Here is a 16178-nt window from a genome sequence, read left to right on the forward strand (position 1 = left end):
CCATCTCAGTCTGATCGAGAATTACTAAATCTTCGGCATACAGTAGACAGTATAATTGCTTCCCATTCACTTTTGGGCTAGCACTTCTGTCAGTCACCAGAGTAGATGGCAGATCTGCTAAAAATATGGCAAAAAGAAGCGGGGCAAGTGCACAGCCCTGTCTTAGGCCATTATTATTTGCTAATACCAGCCACACACATCCAGATTCTAAGCACCAGCCCTAAGTATCACAGAGAAGGACACAGACGATGGTGTCAGTGTTTTGGCTCCGTTCTTGAATGTGTTACATCTACGTCTCATTGACTGAATAAACATATCAGAACCTCTTTCTAAACAGGTGCAAGCCACATGCAGGGTCTGTGACAGAGAACAAACACAGGAAGAGAGTAGGTACCAACCCCAGGCAGGGTCTGTGACAGAGAACAGACAGACACGGGAAGAGAGCAGGCACCAACCCCAGGGGGCAGGGTCTTTGACAGAGAACAGACACAGAAAGAGTGCAGGAACAAACCACATGCAGGGTCTGTGACAGACGCAGGAAGAGTGCAGCCACCAACCACAGGCAGGGTCTGTGACAGACACAGGAAGAATGCAGGCACCAACCCCAGAAAGGGTGTGTGACAGAGAGCAGACAGAGGAAGAGTGCAGCCACCATCCCCAGGCAGGGTCTGTGACAGAGAACAGACACGGGAAGCGTGCAGCCACCATCCCCAGGCAGGGTCTGTGACAGAGAACAGACACAGGAAGAGAGCTGGCACCAACTCCAGGCAGGGTCTTTGACACAGAACAGACATAAGAAAAGTGCAGGCACCACACACAGGCAGGGTCTTTGACAGAGAACAGACACTGGAAGAGTGCAGCACCAACCCCAGGCAGGGTCTGTGACAACAGATAGACACAGGAAGAGAGCAGGCACCAACCCCAGGCAGAGTCTTTGACAGAAAACAAACACAGGAAGAGTGCAGGCACCAACCATAGGCAGGGTCTGTGGCAGAGAACAGACACAGGAAGAGTGCAGCCACCAACCCCCGGCAGGGTCTGTGAATGAACAGACACAGGAAGAATGCAGGCACCAACCCCAGGCAGGGTCTGTGACAGAGAACAGACAACAAAAACGAGAGTGTGTGTACCAAACATGTACATGGTCTGTAACAGAGAACAGACACAGGAAGAGAGAAAACAACTCCTACAGGGTTGGTGACAGAGAATAGACACATTGAGAGAGCAGTTACCAGAGTCCTACAGGGTCTCCGACAAAGAACAGACAGAGGAAGAGTGCATGGACCAACGACAGGCAGGGTCTTTGACAGAGAACAGACAGAGGAAGAGTGCAGGCATCAACGACAGGCAGGGTCTGTGACAGAGAACAGACACAGGAAGACAACAGGACAGCAACTATCCTCATAAAGGGTCTGTGACAGAGAAAACAGAGAGCCAAAGTGACAGTAAGCACATGCCCCATTTGTGTTTGCCACAGCGAACAGACAATCATAGCAAGAGAACAGGTGCCAGCCTCATACGGGGTGTGTGAGAGAGAAGAGACAGCAGGCACCATATAGAGTAGAAGACAAGAAACAGGCAGCGAGAGAGGGTGAGCGCAGACATCAAGCTCTTTCATGGTCTATGACAGGAGTCAGACTGTTGTCCGCTGAGAGACTCTGCAACAGAGCAGGTTCCAGCCTTTACAAGGTCTGAAGCAAGAATCAGACACCCGCCTCTTACAGGGTCTGCAACACAAAACAGGCAACTGACTCATAAAGGAGTCTGTGACAAGCAACCTGCCAGACTGAGAGAGCAGAGACTAGCCCTTTACAGGGTCTGCAAGTGGAAGCAGGCACCAACCTAATACAGTGCCGCAGCTGAGAACAGGCAGGATTAGTGAGAGAGCAGGCAACTCTCTGGGGCAGAGTCTGCAACAAGGAACAGGCAGCCAAGAAAACAGGCACCGACCCCAAGCATGGAGTATGGCAGGATAGCAGCAGTTAGATTGAGACTGTGAACAGTACTGTCAAAGGTTTAGGCGCAGTGTCCATGTGACAAACTGCTTCCGTTTTACTATCCTGACCCAGGATATCTTCTCATGGAGGGGACCCGCACCAGGAGCCCCCCTGCTCTCAAACAGAGCAGATTGAGGTCCACCCAGAGTTGTCCTGCTTTTAACCCAAATGGATCTTCTTCCAATGACCTGCCCATGACACTACTAAAGGTTTGTAGCAGCCGAGTATATAGTGGGGTAGATGTTGCCTCTTACTCAGAGGAGAGTGACTAATACTACCTTCTGACTCTGTGTAGTATGTCATCTCTGGACTCCATCTGTATGTATGGCATGTGTAGCATACATGTTGTGACACAGATCTGTATAGCACTCTATTACTATGAGGAGGGCCTCAGTGCTGTCAGGCTCAGGCCCCTTCAGGCTCAGGTCTATAGGATGCAGTGCATGTGGACATGTGAGGTGAGGTTCCCATGTGCGGTGATGGGGACCTCGGTGTGTGTGAAATGCTTTCTGTTGTAGGAAGTATCAAAGTCTTAGTTGTAGTCAGTGCCTCCAGTCCCCCTTCTCGTTGTCTCACCCCGACCCCCTCACAGCTCCTCAAACTCCTGTCCTATATTAGAAGGTTTCAAGGCCTCGTACCACTGTCTGGCTCGACAATCGGTCTTGAATGGAGGAGAGATTGTTTGGGGTTCACCTACAGTTTCAAAGGCTCCCTTCAAAGATTTGGGGTGAACAATGAATCTGATTGGACAGATGGATTGCAGCCAATAATCCTGGGACAGGATATACACTGAGCTCTACTGCACATCTGATGCTCCTGATGACATCAAGGAGCTCTGCACAGCACTGAGGAGTAAGCCAAGGCCAGAGAAGGGAATCCTGGGTGCCTCCCTTCTGCAGGTAATGTAATGTAAATTGGAATTTATAAAAGCGCACGGCTACTCAGAAGAGTATCCCGGCTCTAAAAAGACCTCATGACAGAATACTGAACTATACTAAAAGAGAGAGGGGTTTTCGACTATTGCTGAAATTAGCCAGGTTTTCAGCCTCTTCCTGAAGATGAGTAAATCATGCACCTGTCTAAGTGACAATGGCAGGCAATTCCACAGACGGGAGGCCTGTACTTGGAAGGAGAGGCCACCATTGCGGGCAAGGGAAAACTTGGGAATAATCGCCTGCTGCTGCTTCAGAGTTGTACCCGGGATGCTGGATTCTATTACAGGACCGGAGGCTTCGTATTATGCTTTCTCTTTCATTTATTGCTACACACAGCAGCCAATGAAATTTTGTATGACATATCAAAAACTACATTTCCCATGATGCAAACAACACATCACATCCTGTCATAGCCCATAAGAGCCAGTCAATACCGGATATCTTCCTCTTTCTTTGCTGCTCACGCAGCCAGTTAAATACATTTACTCGATACTTATGATTATGCTAATGTATTTGATATATACCGGTTGAGCGTTATTCTACTCATTGTCGAGCTGATTATTGCTGGGTTTGCACTGTTGTTTCTTGTTATTGGAACTTTTGGCTACCAACAGCTTTGTTCTGTGCTAGTCGGCTGACCGTGACACCCCGCTGTCAACAGGGGTGTGCGCGCGGCTTGCCGATGCGTCCCTGCGGGGCCTGGGGTTTACTGAGCAGTGCGAGCATCGCGCACAGGGTTTCACCGGCCGAGTCTCTCTCGATAGGCAAGAGGGGAGCGTGACGCTCCTGCAGCGGTCTTCCCCAGATGATTCACCCGCACGGCGGGTCCTTTGCATACAGCGGCCGCTGCGGGCCGATTCCAAGTGTTAAAAATCACCGGTACCGACCCGCCGACGGCGGGGGTAATATTTATATAATTTTGAGCACAGAGGCCCCCCTCATTGGCCGGAAGCGCTCGGAGCTTGTTTTACTTTCACTTTTAGTCGGAATTCGATGTGCGTAGCCCAATTGGGCTGGTTTTTGGTAGGATTGGGCTACCACATCGCTACTGCCCGTTTTTTTATAGGTTTTCTGGCCATTCCACCTTGGATTCTTTCCTGAGCAGAACCCCTACGCTTGACAGGCTGCAAAAACGCTGGCCTGGAGGGAGCACACCTCCTGGGTATTCTTTTCACTGCTCTTTGCTCCATTTTACGCCCTGAGGTCTGCAAGAACTTGGCTACAGCTTGGGCTGAGGAGCTAGGTACCTGGTGATTGGCTTGTGCTGTGGGTTGGCTCCCCCAATTACTCCTCTCAGTATTTATTATTTACCTCATGAGCAGGTCCATTTATAAATTTGGCACCACCATGGAGGATTGGGTTACTTATGAGGAGGATGATGTTTATGAAGAGGAAGTGGTTAATCCTTCCATTGAGGAGAATATTGTTGAGGCCCTGGATGCCTCGGTCCAGGAATCCGTCAACAAGCCCCTGGAGAAGACAGTTACGAGAACTGTTCAATAAGCATTGGCAACTGCTTTAAAACCGATCACAAAGCAGTTGGAGAAATTCGCTAAGCGCCATGGATTCACTTCGCCTACAGCCCCTAAGGACGGTGCGGCTTCTGGTTCTCAAGCTGACTTCTGGCCCCATTCCTATACCTTGTCCTCACTGCCTGCCCCTGATCCCAGTAAGTCCAAGGTTCCGGACACTGATACTGACTCTACATCCACTGACACCCCTGATGAGTCTCCTCCCAGGAAGAAGACTAAGAAGTCCAAGAATGTGGAGCCCGCTCAATCTGTGTCCACTCCCTTTACCTTCAACCCTGCAGACATTGATCATCCGAGATCCTCTGTTTGGCTGCTGGTGCCGGCGGTCGCCGTATATATACATGACCACCCCCGTAAGAGTTTCGACAAGAAGGTGAGGAATAGACTCAGGTCTGAGTGCCCTATGCCAGACATTGCTGATAAAGTCGCGGAAACATCCAACATAGACTCCAGCATGTTGACCTTTCTCAAAAGTTTGCGACGGATCCTAAAAAGGGCATTGATCGTGCCTGGAGAGGGTGCCAGGATAAGCTCCTGGATGTTGTGGGGCCCCTGGCCAAAATCTTGGAGATGGCCCCGGAAGCACAAGAAACTGGTACGGTGATGGACCCGCATGTTCTGGCAGGCTGGACCCAGAGGTCGATATGCCTCTTGGGCAACGCTAATTGCGCAATATCCACAGAGCGTCGTAAGTCCCTCCTTATGAGGATGGATTCCAACCTCACCAAGCTCGCAGGTGCAGAACCTGGGCCCCTGGCGGATGCCAATTTATTCGGTGAGCGTTTTGTGAAGGACGTGGCTAATTATGTGGGTACATTCACGACTCTCGACGAAGCCTAGTCGGAAATAAAGAGAGTCTTTCAGGCTGGTGTTTATAACAGAGCTGGACGAGGCCGGGGACGCTCGTTTGGCCGCCAGTCTTTCCAAGGCCCCCAGAGAGGCGACTTAGGCCGAGGTAGAGGCGATTGGGATTCCACCCATTGGGGAATGTTCTACCCTACCAGGCAGCGCTTTAACAAGAGGCGTTTCAACAGGGGAGCCTACCGTGGTGGCTTCCAGGCCACAGAATCTTCAGGTGAGTGCACCAGACACTACCCCACTCCCTTTGGGGGGTCATATTCGTTACTTCTTTCAAAATTGGGCTCAATTGTCTCAGGATGCTTGGATTTTAGAAACTGTTCAGGGTTTTCATCTAGATTTCTTTCAGGTCCCCTCTCAGGACAGACTGCCTAGGCAGCTGTCTTTTTCCCAAACAGAATGTGTTTTCATAGATTCAGAAATTGAAGAATTGCTGCAGAAACATGCGATAGCACGTTGCGACGAGGGCCCTCGCGGTTTCTGCAGCAATATTTTTCGGGTTCAGAAGAAGGGCGGGGGTTACAGGTTGGTACTCAATTTGAAGGATTTCAATCACTAAATGGTTTTCAAACACTTCAAGATGGAGGGATTCCATCTCTTGGCGGATCTTCTTAAACAGGGGGACTGGATGGTCCGTCTGGATTTGAAGGACGTCTACCTATCTGTTCTGATTTTTCCTCCACATCAGAGGTTTCTGCAATTCCAGTGGAGAGGCCGGTGGTAGGAATAATTAGTCCTTCCTTTTGGACTTTCCTCGGCCCCATGGTGTTTCACCAAGGTGTTGAAACCAGTAGTAGCCTACCTCAAAGAGCAAGGGATTCGCATGATAGTGTATTTGGACGATATAGTGATCATTGCGCAGTCGCCAGAGATGGCGGCACAGCACCTGTGCATAACTATTGCTACACTGCAAAATTTCGGGTTTGTGGTCAACAAAACCAAATCCGTACTGCGGCCATCGCAAAAAATAGATTTTCTGGGTTTTGTCATAGATTCTCACGCGGCACAGTTGAGCCTTCCCCATTCCAAACTGTGCGACATACAGAAGGAACTACGCTCTCTGTTGTCCAAACAGACAGTCTCACTGAGAGCCATCGCCAGGACAGTGGGTCTCCTGGCGTCATCTATTCAAGCGATCTTCCCGGGCCCCCTTCATTATCGTGCCCTTCAGAGATTGAAGATTCAACACCTACAGAAGGGTCTCTCATACAGGGACCTGGTTCCTCTGTCATCGGAGGTCCGCCAGGAGCTTCAGTGGTGGCTCAGCCACGTGGAAGCATGGAACGGTAGGGCCATTTCAGGCTCCCTTCCAGACTTGTCATAGAGTCCGGTGCCAGCCGTTGGGGCTGGGGGGGCACGTTGCGGAAATATTTCCACAGGAGGTAGGTGGTCCCTCCAAGAACTAGACCTCCATATCAGTTGCCTATAGCTGCTCGCCGGCTCATTCACGATCAAGACGCTGTCACCCAAGAAAGTCTCATGTTGCATCCTTTTAAGGATGGGCAACATATCGGCAGCTTGTTACATCAACAAACTGGGAGGCACAAGATCCTCTATGTTAGTAGAGATAGCGAAGGACTTGTGGCACTATTGCCTAAGTCACCAGATATCGGTCATAGCGGAATATATTCCGGGCCAGTCGAACGTGGTGGCAGACTGGCACTCATGCCACCTCAAAGACTACAGCGACTGGAAACTCCAGCGGCAGGTGGTTCATTGGTTACAGGCAATCTGGGGACCTTGCCAGGTCGACATCTTTGCGTCCAGGTTGAATCGGCAGATGTCTCAGTTCTTCATCTGGAGACCAGATCCGTTAGCTCTGGCAACGGATGCTTTCACTCAGGACTGGTCTCAGTCTCTGAATTATGCCTTTCCCCCATTCATATTGATCCCTCGAGTGTATACACAGATAATGCGACAGAGGGCGGAAGTGATCTTAATGAAACCATAGCTAATTTTTTACTCTCTTTCTTATATAGGAGGCACTAGTGTCATGTAAAGCTTTGAAAGCCAAAACCAACACTTTAAACTGAATTCTCTTTCGGATCGGCAGACAGTGTAGGGCTTTCATGTGGGCGGCAACCCGCGCTCTAGGGCCTAACAGGAGAATCACCCTGGCTGCTGAATTCTGAGCCACTTGAAGCCGGTTCAGTAGATATTCTGGGAGGGCCAGTTACAAAACTTAGACATAGTCCAGCCTCGAAACAATAAGAGCCTGAACTACAGTTTCCTATGAGTGACAGGTAGTAAGGGAAGAAAGTTCTTAAGCATTTTTAATAGGCCAAAACATGTCCCCACTACGGTTTGGAGTTGGGCTTTCATAGTTAAATTGTCATCTAGCTTCATCCTCAGGTTCTTGACTGTGCTCACTGAGGTAACAGGGGGAGACATGTCTGAAGGCCACCATTGACGCCAGACGTCCCTGGCAGAAGACCCAAAGAAAATGATCTCCGATTTCTCAGGGTTGTACTTTAATTGGCTCAATCTTAGCCAGGAAAACACCTCTGTCAGACAATTGTTATTCTCATCTCCCCTGAAGTTAGTACCCTTTTTGCAGGTGAACAGCTGTTGGGTATCATCTGCGTATGAAATTTTTGTTGGGACATGTAGCTCTGCTAGATGGGCCAGGGGGCCATGTATAAATTAAAAAGTGTCCGGTTCAAAATCGAGCACTGTGGAATCCCGACCTTCATGGGAGGAATGGTGGCAGCAAAAGGAGGTGACCAAATTATTTGCTGTTGGGCCTTTAGAAAGGAAGCGTACTACTTAAGTACTGTGCCACCAAGTCCGCTCTCCTGAAGTCTCTACAGGAGACTGTCATGGGGCACGGTATCAAAGGCCACCTTTATCTAATATCTCTTTTATTGCCTCAGAAACTTCCAACAGGGCTGTCTCTGTGCTGAAGTTTGCTCTAAAGCCAGACTGGCTATAATAGAGCATATGGTTAACTTCCACATATTCTGTAATGACTAAATTCACATATTTCTCCAGGGCTTTTTGAGAACAAGCATTTGCAATGCAATGGTCTCGGCATCATTAAAGGTAGAGCAATTGGCATTGCTCATGACATTTCTTTTTTTTTTTTAAATCATAAATAAATGGCATTGTCATTTACATTGCCAATACACACCACTCTGCACCTGCACTCACTGCTCTGCACACTCACTACTCTGCACACTCACTACTCTGCACACTCACTACTCTGCACTCACTACTCTGCACACTCACTACTCTGCACTCACTACTCTGCACTCACTACTCTGCACTCACTACTCTGCACTCTGCACTCACTACTCTGCACTCACTACTTTGCACTCTGCACTCACTACTCTGCACTCTGCACTCACTACTCTGCACTCTGCACTCACTACTCTGCACTCTGCACTCACTACTCTGCACTCTGCACTCACTACTCTGCACTCACTACTCTGCACTCACTACTCTGCACTCACTACTCTGCACTCACTACTCTGCACTCACTACTCTGCACTCACTACTCTGCACTCTGCACTCACTACTCTGCACTCTGCACTCACTACTCTGCACTCACTACTCTGCAGTGACTGAAGACAGCGCGGAGTGAGGCTGTTGGTGAGCGAGTCCAATCAGAGAGCTTGATATGGAGTGAGCCCAGTGGTGAGTGAGCATGGCAGTGAGTGAGCACACAGCGTGAGCCTCCGACGGAGTAAACCTGCCGGCGGGAATGATTCAATCTGAGTTGGGCTGCTGGCGGGAGGGGGCAGCAGTTCATGAAAGCCCTGTGGGGAGTGTTGGCTTTCTGTGTGGACGCCCAGTGCCTCTTTTCACTATGTTAAATGCATTTTTAGGTGTTACTGAAAATGTGCAATGACTTTATTGAAGATGGTGTATGCATGTAGTTCTAAATACCATTAAAGATCCGCTCGAAGCTGGCAGGGGGCGCTGGTAGCAGGGAGTGCCCGAGCGGGACTCCCACAGACTGCGCCGCGGGGTGCCCTCCGGTGCCCGCAGGGTCGCATCCTGACCGGCAGCCGCGTGATTGGAGGGCGCGCTGTGCGCAGTGTGGTGCTGGCAGCCGTGTCCGTGGTCACTCCCTGCGTGTCTGGGCAGCAGCCGTTCTCCACCTCCGTGTGTCTGGCGGCTGGGCCTGGCACAGAGCGGGCTTCCCCAGAGGGAGTCCCCATTCCTGGAGAGGGAGGGCAGGACGCGGGTGGGGCAGGGTCACTGTGAGTGTGAACAGGTCAGCGCCTCCCTGCAGCCTCGCAGATTAATTAAAGAGTGCTAATCGGGCTCAGCAGACAGTTGGCAAGGGGAGCCTGGCAGAGAGTGCCCGCCTGTCACGGCGTGTGAGGGCTTCCAGACACTGCATTCTGGAGCTGGGCACCACGGGTATGGACACTGCCAGCCTGGGCGAGCCTGTCCATCCCACTGCTCGTGATCGCTTCCAGACACTGAGTTCTATGTGAGAGCAGGGGCGCTGCTGGGAATGGCGCAGCAGGCGCGGTAGCACCGGGGTCCGTGGAATCCTCGCTACGTCACTGAGCCGCGCAATACTGGCGGCAGTGGCGTGCATTCACCAGGGTATTCCGCGCTGAGAAGTACTGGGGTGCCCTGGAGCAGGGCGGCGGAGGGGGCACGGGCGGAAGTGAGGAGGGTGCTGGCAGTGAGTACTGAGTGTGCGGCCTGGCGGTCCAGCTGTGTGGTTTCACATCGCCCGCTGCACTGGTCTCTGTGCTGGCGCTGGTTAACTGCAGTGGCGCGTGGGTTATGGCAATGTGGAACGCGAGGTGTTGAATTATTGGCTTAATAGTGGCCTGAGCTCATACTGGTGCACACGAGGCCGCACTGCACTACACTGCAAGCCGATCCTGGAAACATGCAGTGCGCAGCTGCACGGCGGTGAATTTATTATTGATAAAGGACGAGGTGTGATGCATGTACTCCTTGTTGTGGAAGAAGACAGCTTTCCTGTGCACGTGCTCAGTGGTGTACAATCAGCGCTTTAAACTCTGAGGCACTGTCAGGCACTGAGTATGTGCACTTCTTTCATTCGCAGTGAGCGAGCCTGCACTTCTTTGATTTGCAGGGAGAGAGCATGCACTTGTTTCATTTGCCTAACGTGGGGCGGGACTGAGAAAACGAAACCTATCGTGGGGCGGGACTTCCGTTTTGTGAAGCCCGCGCCCACGGAGTGCCTGGAGGAGCACCGAGGGAGAGCCCCGCGGTCGGAGGGCCTTTGACCGGTGAGCGGAGCGGGGGGGGGGGGGGGTTGGGGGGGGGGGAGAGAGAGAGAATGCCTGTATGTCTGCGTGTCCGGAGGGCCTTTGACCGGTGAGCGGAGCGGGGGGGGGGGGGGGGGAGAGAGAATGCCTGTATGTCTGCGTGTGTGTGTGCGCGACGGCGGAGGGGTGGGGGGCGGGGTGCGACGGCGGAGGGGAGGGGTGCGACAACGGAGGGGTGGGGGGGGATGCTCGGTGCACGTGTGTGTGTGTATGCATGCGACGCTGGGTTCGCTGTATGTGTGGGTGCGTGCGTGCATGAGCGCTCGTGTGTGTCTGTCGCTGTTTCTGCGCATGCGCGTGTGGTGTAGCTGCTTCCCAGGAGACAGCAGCTGAGCGCGTTCGCGAGCGCGTGGCCAGCGGAAATCGCCTCCAGAGAGGCAAAGCGCGCGACAGACCCTGTCTCCTGGGAAGCATCGTCCCTGACATAAGATCTCGGCGGAGACGCGCTTACGCGCGTCTTTTAGCCGAGACCTAAAAAAGGGAGTAATGATATTGGCCTATAACTTGAAGCCACCAATGGGTCGGCCGAAGGCTTCTTTAGCAGAGGGAGAATTTTTGAGTTTTTCCATCTGCCTGGCACCTGCCCCTTTTCCAGCGAGGCATTGAGGATCAAATTGGCAGCAGGGTTGGTAATCCCTGCTACAGATGCCAATACTCTGGCTGGACATGGATCGGCGGGAGAGTCTGATTTCAGGGCTTTCATGATCTCCAAAGATTTTTCCTGGGGAATTGGTGGAAACTCCCTAAGAAATGACCCTGTCACAGGGGGGCCGGGAGAAGGTAGGCACTATACCCCAGGACTCAGGAAGAAACTCTGTGGCTGCTGCTGAAGGACGCCGCCGAAGAACCCCGGAGGTGGACGGCCTATGAGGAGAGGACTCGTCTGGATCACCTTGAGCCAGCAGCAGTGTTCAGAAACTTGACATGAGGAAGTCGGAGACTCCTAAACTGCCAAGATCAGGCCCTGCAATCACTGTCCAGCATGACATGCATTCAAGCATTCATCCTGAAAGGGGTCCCAGACCAAGTGTGCCTTGAAGCTGTAACTCTAGCACACCTGGCCCAGCATTTGCTGGATTCTCTGTGGTTGATGATCGTGTGAAGCTGGTGAGTCTTACTAGACGACCTGCACTGCCAGAGCCATGTGCGCCGATGTTAATGTGCACCCATGTGCCACACCCTGCATTACTGTACCTCTGGCTCTGCACGTCTTCTGCTATCTAGCATGACCGTGTGTGCCACACCCTGCACTACTGCACCTCTTCTGCAGTGTAGCATGACCATGAGACCGTGTGTGCCACACCCTGCATTACTGCACCTCTTCTGCAGTGTACCATGACCATGAGACCGTGTGTGCCACACCCTGCATTACTGCACCTCTTCTGCAGAGTACCATGACCATGAGACCGTGTCTGCCACACACAGCATTACTGCACCTCATCTGCTGTGTACCATATCCATGGGACTGTGTGCAACACCCTGCATTACTACATCTCTTCTGCTGTGTACCATGACCATGAGACCGTGTGTGCCACACCCTGCATTACTACATCTCTTCTGCTGTGCACCATGACCATGAGACCGTGTGTACCACTGCACCTCTGCGCGTACACCTCTTCTGGTGTGTATCATGTCCATGAGATCTTGTGTGCCACACCCTGCATTCCAGCACCTCTTCCGCTGTGTACCATGACCATGAGACCGTGTGTGCCACACCCTGCATTACTACAACTCTGCGTTGCTGCACCTCTTCTGCTGCCTCCCGTGACCATGTGACCGTGTGTGCAACACCCTGCATTCCTGCACCTCTTCTGCTGTGTACCATGACCATGGGAGAGTGGGTGCCACACCCACCTGCATTACTGTACCTCTGCGTCTGCACCTCTTCTGGTGTGTATCATGTCCATGAGACAGTGTGCCACACCCTGCATTACTGCACCTCGTCTGCTGCGTACCATGACCACGAGACCATGTGTACCACACCCTGTATTACTGCAACCCTGCGTCTACACCTCTTCTGGTGAGTACCATACCGATATGTCTGTGTGCCACACTCTGCATTCCTGCACCTCTTCTGGTGTGCACCATGACCATGAGACCGTGTGTGCCACACTCTGCAGTACTGTAACTCTGCGTCTGCACCTCTTCAGGTGTGTATCATGTCAATGAGATAGTGTGTGCAATACCCTGCATTACTGCACCTCGTCTATTGTGCACCATGGCCATATGAGCCCCTGAGCTAATTCTGTATTGTCACAAGTCTTGTGACACTGACACATGTGTGAGCCTGGGTGCGACACACTGCCCTACCCATTAAACCCTTTGAGTCTGTCTCTGTATCCCAAAACACCCACATACATATGACTTCTGATTTTCTGCAACTGCCTATGTGGTGCAAGGAGCACACCCTCTGATCTCGGGGCCCTGACAAGACACCCAGTGCGATCCTCTGCAGTATCTTACATAGGTCTCACTTTGACACTCACTTACAACTCGCAAACTTATCTCATGCTTATGGGCAGCCTCCTCCAGGGACCCGCGGAGACCCACTGAGTGAACAGTAATCCTTGATTGATCACAGACATACCGTGCCCTCTCGTCCAGCCCCTTCTATGAGGCCCAACTAACCTGTAATCCTAAAATTCTGATTTAAATACTGTGTATTCCTTTGTGGGACTCATAACATGTCTTTATTAGGGAACGCTGAACACCCCATCACATACCTTGTGCTCTTGGACAACCATCTTTATGGGACCCACAAGGTGCCTTTGATCCCTGAACACCCAGAGACACTGCATCTTCTGTGAGACTCCATCAGTGTATTCACTTGTGAATCTTGAGCACCCACACACACACACACACACCTTGTGCTCTTCTGCAGCTCCCTCAATGGGGTACACTGCATGACTTGTCACCTCTGAAACCTTCCACACATAGCTCCTCGTGGTCTCAAGCTGCCTCCTTGATGGGGTTCACAGAGGGCCTTGTGATCCCTGAATTCAGACAGACATACCCTGTGATCTTCACGTGTAGTTCCAGAACACCCACACACACACCTTGTGCTCCTTAGCAGGTTCCCCAATAGGACTCACAGTGTGACTTTGCAATCCCTCATTGGCCATACACATACCTTGTGCTCCTTTGCAGCCTCCTCTACAGGGCTTGCTACGTGATTTCTATGGTCCTTGGACTCCCGGCACACCAAACATATCGGCCTCTGATCCTCTGCACAGAACAGCAGCAGTGCCTGGTTATGTTTCTCACACAGATTCTCCCCCTGGGGCATCACTGGGGGCAGATGAAGCTGTTTAGCAATGTCCACCACGTCCCCCAAAAGCCTGTTGGGTCGGAGGCTTTTCCTACGAGATATCTCCCTGCACTGTGGACAGGGGAAGTTTCCATCTCTTCCCTCCCAGCTCTGAGTGATGCAGGAGCGGCAGAAGTTGTGTCCACAATCAATAATCATCACCGGGTCAGTGAAATATTCCAAACAGATGGAACAAGTGGCCTCTTCCTGGAGGTTCCCGAGCTGAGCTGCTACTGCCGCCGCCATGCTGCAGGAAGTGAAGGTAAGTTTCAGTTTCTCTCTTTGTGAAGTGTCTGTGCGTCTGCGCCCCTCACGTGAGACCTGGGACTTCCGGGTTCATGTTACAACAGTAACATGAACCCGGAAGTAACTGTAACTGTTGTAGACAGTCACGGAGCAGGAGGAGGACTGACTCCTCTGCTGCGTGTGATTTACTTTTAGTTTGACACTATTTACGCGTCATGTGGTTATTATATTTCGAGATTCTGTGAATGCAATAACTGGAGCTTGAATAAAAGATTTTTTAAATTCCTCTGTGTTATCTTTAATACGTCAATTCGGCAAGTTTGCTTTTTTAATCATTTAGGTATCACATAAACCGTTCTGAAATCCTTTCTAAAGTGTCTTCTTCCTGTATTTGCTATTTTAATTTCTGGTGCAAAGGCTGAAAAATACATACTTTTACTATATTTCTCAAAGTTTCTACTGGCCTTACCACAACAATTGTGGTCATGCTGGTCAACTAGTAGTTTGTGTGTAAGAAAGAAGACATTGATGCCTGTTATTTCCTGTTCTGTATTTCATTGACGCCTAAATTACTGTTGCCTGCACTGAATCTGTTCTGAGAGGTACCGGAAGCTTGCACTGCCGATGCCCCGGAGAACCTGTTCTTTGTGTGAGGGAAGCTTGCACCGCTGATATCCTGATGTACCTGTTCTGTGAGTGAGGGAAGCTTGCAAAGCGGATATCCTGATGTACCTGTTCTGTGAGCGATGGAAGCTCGCACTGCTGATGCACCTGTTCTGTGAGTGAGGGAAGCTTGCACTGCTAATACCCCAATGTACCTGTCCTGAGAGAGGGAAACTTGTACTGCTGATGCCCTGATGTACCTGCTCTGTGAGAGAGGGAAGCTTGCACTGCAGATTCCCCGATGGACCTGTTCTGACTGTGAGGGAAGCCTGCACTGCTGATGACCTGGTGCAGCTGATATGTGCAAGGGAAACTTGCCTTGCTGATGCCATGATGTACCTCTTCTGTCAGAGGGAAGCTTGCACTGCAGACATCCTGGTGCACTTGTTCTGTGAGGAAGGAAGCTTCCACTGCTGATGCCCTGATTTACTTGCTCTGTTAGAGGTACGCTTGCACTGCTGATACACTGATGTACCTCTTCTGTGAGGGAGGGAAGTTTGCACTGGCGATGCACTGATGCACCTGTTCTGTGAGTGTGGGAAGTGTGCACTGGTAATGCCCTGATGTAACTGTTCAGAGAGAGGGAAGCTTGCACTGCTGATGTCCTGATGTATCTGTTCTGTGAGAGCGGGAACCCTGCACTGGTGATATCCTGATGCACCTTTTCTGTGAGAGGGAAGCTTGCACTGATAATGCCCTGATGTATCTGTTGTGCAAGTGAGGGAAGCTTGCACTTATGATGCCTTGATCTAACTGCTCTGTGAGTGAGGGAAGCTTGCACTGCCGATTCCCTGATGTGCCTATTCCGTGAGAGGGAAGCTTGCACTATAATGCCCTTATATATCTTTGCTATGAGTTAGGAAAGCTTGCACTGCTGATGCCCTGATGTACCCATTCTGTGAGTGAGGGAAGCTTGCACTGCTGATGTCATAACGTACAAATTCTGAGAGCCAGGGAAGCTTGCACACCTGATGTAATGGCAAACGTGTTCTGTGAGAGAGGGAAACTTGCACTGCTGATGTCATGGCAAACCTGTTCTGTGAGGGAGGGAATCTTGCATGCTGAATTCCTGATGTTTCTGTTCTGTGAGTCAGGGAAGCCTGCACTGCTGATTTCCTGATGTACCTGTTCTGTTAGTGTAGGGACTTTGCAATGCTGATGCCCTGATGTACCTGTTCTGACAGAGGGAAGTTTGCACTGCTGATGCCCCGATGTATCTGTTCTGTGAGTTAGGGGAGTTTTCACTGCTGATTAGGCGTGGGCAGTAAACACCACTACGCTGGCAAAGTTTTTTGCAACTCTGGGCTCTGTCTGGTGTGCGAAGTTCGGTAAAGAAACTGCAACTGCAGCATGGCGGAGTTTACCAGAGCCCACCTCTA

General features: G+C 51.2%; 1 protein-coding gene across 3 annotated transcripts in view; it reads right to left on the bottom strand.

Moving 5' to 3' along the window:
* The window catches only part of LOC147710215 (E3 ubiquitin-protein ligase TRIM39-like), a 229427-nt gene that overhangs the window by 198616 nt on the left and 14633 nt on the right, over nucleotides 1–16178 (bottom strand). The window contains exon 1 of one of the 3 annotated variants that reach the window (XM_086920888.1): nucleotides 13714–14136. The exons of the other annotated variants lie outside the window; for them this stretch is intronic. Within the exon in view, the coding sequence (XP_086777014.1) occupies nucleotides 13714–14136 (423 nt within the window). Of the gene's footprint in view, nucleotides 1–13713; nucleotides 14137–16178 lie in introns of those variants that run through there. 3 annotated transcript variants of the gene reach the window in all.

This window comes from Lissotriton vulgaris, chromosome 5 (assembly GCF_964263255.1).
Source record: "Lissotriton vulgaris chromosome 5, aLisVul1.2, whole genome shotgun sequence".
NCBI lineage: Eukaryota > Metazoa > Chordata > Amphibia > Caudata > Salamandridae > Lissotriton > Lissotriton vulgaris.